At 38.8% G+C, this 5,206-nt stretch overlaps 1 protein-coding gene across 2 annotated transcripts in view; it reads right to left on the bottom strand.

Annotated features, from left to right (window-relative positions):
* The window catches only part of LOC110025148, a 19,858-nt gene extending 15,564 nt beyond the window's left edge, over window positions 1–4,294 (bottom strand). The window contains exons 1-2 of one of the 2 annotated variants that reach the window (XM_020725446.1): window positions 4,128–4,294; window positions 2,671–4,016 (exon numbers count right to left, since the gene is read on the bottom strand). In XM_020725446.1, coding sequence (XP_020581105.1) covers window positions 2,671–3,375 — 705 coding nt within the window. In that variant the 5' untranslated portion in view covers window positions 3,376–4,016; window positions 4,128–4,294. Of the gene's footprint in view, window positions 1–2,670 lie in introns of both variants that reach the window. The other variant, XM_020725445.1, reaches the window with a different exon arrangement.
* Window positions 4,295–5,206: the final 912 nt, after the last annotated feature.

Genomic DNA, 5,206 nt, shown 5'->3' with positions numbered 1-5,206 from the left:
AGGAAGGTCGGCTGCGGGGTTGAGGGTAGCCGAAGGAAATTTTGGAGCCGAAACGCGGATCGCGGGGATATACCCGCGATCCGCGTGTAACATAAATAAAAAAAGCTGTTCTCAAAAACGCAGGCAATACGTGATTTTCAAACGCTATGGTGGCGTTTTCAAAAACGCCGCCGCACATTTAAGCTGTCCCAAACGGGGCCTAAATCAAGTGATTGTCTAATGGAGCAAACAACCAACCTGAATATGAGATGAATCAAATATCTGTCACTTCCTTTGAATTAGAGATACAAGGAGTGACAATCTTATTGGATTGGAAATCATAGCATTCCAAATGAAATGACAATCAACCTAAATAAATTTGATTCTTTTAAGGAGCACAATGTTGCAGGCGATGTAGATAGCAATAAAAACGATATGATTTTGATCAAGTTGACTATTCATCTCATTTAATTAGCAACTATAAATCTAACTTCCAACCACGAATGAAGAGCATGGTGGCATTCTTACGGTTGTTGTCAAGCATCAGGCCAATAGTGTCATTAACTATGGGGTGCCCAAAGGAAACCTTGATTCTCCCATCATTGAACTAAACCTTAGAAATTGTATTAGCTAGCTTAGAAAATCTCTAGGACCTAACCTAATCTACATTTGCAACTCCATGCTACTCAATATACATTCCTAATGCCCCAAAAGAATAAGGATGCGAACCACACCATGAACACGAGCGCCTTTCAGAGCCCCAACTAGGTGATAAGAAAATCAGAAGCATTAAATGTCGATCAACGCAAAGTTTACATCACAGAGGAAAGTGAGAAAGGTTTTGATTGTTGGGCTCACCGTGATGGTAGAGGCAAATGGAGTGCCTAACCCCACTATGATGTCATGTTAGTAGAAAAACTCTTTCAGTATTCTTTCTTAGAATACCCCTCTGTTTATGGTACAAAATCAGGTATAAAATTCTATGATACATTAAAAGAAACCAACACCTACATAACTCATTAGATATGAAAGACATTCCTTGCACAATATTTTCCAGAGTAAAAAAGGACATCTCACAACTAATACCATGTCATAGAACGTCATGAATCACCATTATTTTCTTTGGTTTTGAAAACAACACAAATCACTTGCAATCTCAATGAAAAATAAACCTACGTTGTCATATTTAATTTGAATATTCATAAAAAAGTCCTCTTATAGGATTTAATGGCCAGACCTATCGGAATCTTAGGAGATCTCACTTGAGAATTCATTAATATAATTATCAAAACCTTCAAAACTTAAAAACTGGCATCAGAACGTTATAAAAACATATCAACTTTAGCCGTTAGTAAGCAGAAAACAAAAGTTATGTTAATGCTTCTAAGATGAGTATAAAATAACAATAAGGATAACTTCCATTGATTTAATTAGAAAGGTGCTGTAAACAAAGATCACACTCTCTTCCATTTGTTAATTCTTATTTTGAGCAAGTTTCTGTACAATTCTTCTATGTCATTTTGCCAATAAAATTTCTTTGCTTTCTAATATTCAAATTAATAATAAAATATTAAATATAATAGCAATTTTATAATTTTGCTTATAACACGATACACATTGTCCACCTTAATCACCCACTTATCTCAATCACAAATCAATAGATTCGAAGAATTTGATCATACCATAATATAATATAACATGATCGTTCACTAAAATATATCATGCACGGAAAAATATAATTATATATGAAAGATGGTAAAAGTAGCATCGATTGAAAATAAGGTTGAGAAAAATAAATTGAAGTGATTTGTGCATATATAATGGAGGATATCACACATACCATGACTAGACGTTTTACCAAAATAATAATACCACAAACCCACCCCCCCCACACACAACCACTTTATGTTTGATTTGGTAAAAACCAAAGTATGATATCATTGGCATCATCTATAACAACAATGCCACCAAAATTATTATTATTATTATTCCATTTCACCTAATTCCACAGGCTCTTTGTGTTATAAATGCAATTACAAACAGTTAAAAGGATAATCCAAATATCATCTCTAATAATACAAATGCATTAAATATTCACTGGCACTATTGGATTGGATATGACCATGCATACAAAATATAAGCCTAAACTGGTATAAGCATTACATGAAGAAACATGCAAAACGTAAGAAAGTTACAAAGCTTACAATATCATCTAAAAAAAGAGAAGGCCGTTAACATGGTAATAAAATCGATACATGTTCAATAAAATATTGCTTTGCTTCAAGAAGAAGAAGAAAAAACAAAAGGAAGATTGACATAGATACCACACAATTCCTATGTATTTACATATTTAACACCTAAACTTCAATTTTTACATATATGCCACCATAACTATTCATGAAAAGGTATATTTCACTTTTAGCAGTATTTTTGATGTGACACTAAAGACTTATGTGGTATAAATGTAAAAGAGTCAAGTAGAGGTGCAAGATATGTAAATACATAAGAAATGGGAGGTATGTATGCAAATGCCCCAAAACAATAAAGTGCATTTAAATTATGTGGATGGCAGTACTTTAAAGACACAAAAAAACATTTAAGTGAGCCATTTGAGGTCAGCTAACATCATTTAAAACAAATCAAACACTTTATCAGAATCCATAAATCAAAAGAGGAGGAAAGTCTTCTTGCCTGAAGCACAACTGAGTTTATCACATCAGCATATTTAACAGCCAAATTGAGAGACATACACCTAGCTGGTGCTATTGCATAACATCGAACCCTCTTTCTGTCAATATTACCCAACTTCTGTCGATTCTGAACAACCAGCATTGCCAGCATTGCAGCCACACCAGATCCAAGAGAATGTCCAGCAAAAGTGAGAGTATAATCAGTATACTTAACCAGCAAGTCCTTTATAGTATCACATTCTGCATCCAACACCCAAGCAGCAGCTTTTAACAGCCCATTATGAACATAACCTCCATCAATTTTCCTCTTTCCAAGCCTGTTATCAAGCAGCACAGCATAATCGCTTTCTTTCGCCAAATTTAGACCTCTTATGGCAAGAACAATATCAGAATGGGAATGGTCGACGTAGAGCAAGTAAGGCGTCACACGGCCGCGGGTTTCTTCATAAGTTTTGCGGCGAACAACCCACTGAGGATTCATGTTGTAACCTCTTGGTGGCTCCCATTGAGGGTGTTCAAGATCATCCTCATAGTTCCCTAGTATATAACGGCATATTCGGGGAACTGGCTCGAATTCTTCAATGGTGGCAATGGGCCAGTTTTCGCTGTCATGGCCGGCGTTATGGATGCAGCGCTTCCAAGCCCAACGGGCACAGGCGAGGCAGTATACACACTCGATGAGGGGCAGACCGCAGGCAAGTGACATCAGGGCAAGCAGCTAGAAGTTGAGCGTTGCCATGAGAGCGATCTTCTGATTCGACTAAGTGGGCATTGAAATTTGTAGAAGTGGAGTGAGGTGCACAATTATGTGAGAAGAGATAGTTAACGGTGATTTGTGGGTAAGTTCAAATATTGATTGTTTCCTAGCAGAGATGTTTGGCTGCTCAGGGATTAGAAAATTATATATAATGTGTAACAGAAAGATGATATTTTTATCAGGGTGGAGAAACACTAGAGACCACCAAAACAACTAGAGAAGGAACCGAAAGACAGAGAGAAGTGCAGGGTAACCTCACAAAAGGGAAATTCTACAAAAGTATGACCTTTATAGGGTTTTAGTCTTGCGCAAGGGAGCGCAGGCAACAAAAAATAAGGGATTTTACAACCCAAATTACTTCCAAATATCTGCGGAGGACAAGAACAAGGCAAGAAGAAAGCGGGTTTCTTTTAATTTGTTCACCTGAAATCCTCTACGCACAGAAAATCTTGGCCCAGGGGAGTGGGAGACGCCGGCGAGATCCTTCGACAGAAAATCGACCCGAAGATCAATGAACGCGCATGAAACGGAGGAGGTGGAACCCAAGAGGAGGAGGAAGCAGGTGACGCCGGAGAGTTTATGTACAAATCCTAAATTAATGAAAATTAAAATTGAAGCCGCCAGTAAGTCTGCGAATATTCTGGGTTCGCGGTGGATGAGAAAGAACTAGGTGCGAAGAGAAAAAACAAAACTTTCCTAACCTTCGTTAACTCGAGTTGGATCAACAGTGGCGAGTTCTAGAGCTCAGGGAGAATTCGAGGTCTTTTATAATGCGGCGCAAGTCTACAGAACTGAATAGTGAACAGGAAGGCGATGTAGAAGTGCGGGAATGGAAACGAACAGGTCGTAATAATGAGTCAATGACCTGTGTGCGGTGGACACGAAAGATCGTGTGTAGCTTGTGCATTAAAGAGTAGGTAAAGTGCGATATAGTTTTTTTTTTTTTTTTTGCTCAGTTGTTATTAATTTTTATAACTAACACCTAAAATTTTAATATTACATACATTATACATACCTGCCAACCGAATTCTTCATATATATATATATATATATATAATGCGTGCTAGAAAATTCGCGGCGGTAGAGTAATGGATTATCGTCTTAGCGTTGCACGAAAATGCAGTACACACTCAGATGAAAGTGAATCAAGCTGTGATCACACCAGAAATTTTTACGTGAAAAACTCGTAAAAAGGGAAAAACCACGGGGCCTTGCCCAATTGTAAAAATCCACTATAAGATGATGATTACAGATGCCCCTTGTCCCACAGGCGGGAAAGGGTTACTAGCTTTCCACGTTATGACGTCGACTGATGACGTCCAGTAAGCGGTGGTTGACGGAGGTGAGCGGTGACTAACAACAGTCGGTGACGGTCGGTGGTAGTTGACAGAGGTCAGCGGTGATCGACGGTGTTCAACGGTGGCCGACGGTCGTTGCCCGACGGTGTTCAACGGTGGTTGACGGTGGTCGACAGAGGTCGTCGGTGGTCGACAGAGGTCGTCGGTCGTTGTCGACGGTCGGTGGTGGTCGACGACGATCGACGATGACGAAGATGATCTTGGACTTAAGCTCCTTCTCAAAGCCTCAAGTTCTCTCTTAAGCCCATTCCTTTCATGTGAGGGGTGAGGCTCTATTTATAGTGTTTTGAGTGCAATTAATGCAGGAATATGAACCATTTTGATCGGACGATCCGGAGAGCTTCCCTTGATCAGATGACGTTTGATGGACATTTGAGTGCCTTAACGATGTCGGAATTGAGCAATCTTGAGCTCGTTGGATT

The sequence above is a fragment of the Phalaenopsis equestris genome, unplaced genomic scaffold (assembly GCF_001263595.1).
Source record: "Phalaenopsis equestris unplaced genomic scaffold, ASM126359v1 Scaffold000291, whole genome shotgun sequence".
NCBI classification, from domain to species: Eukaryota; Viridiplantae; Streptophyta; class Magnoliopsida; order Asparagales; family Orchidaceae; genus Phalaenopsis; species Phalaenopsis equestris.
This window is presented reverse-complemented; position numbering and strand designations above follow the sequence as displayed.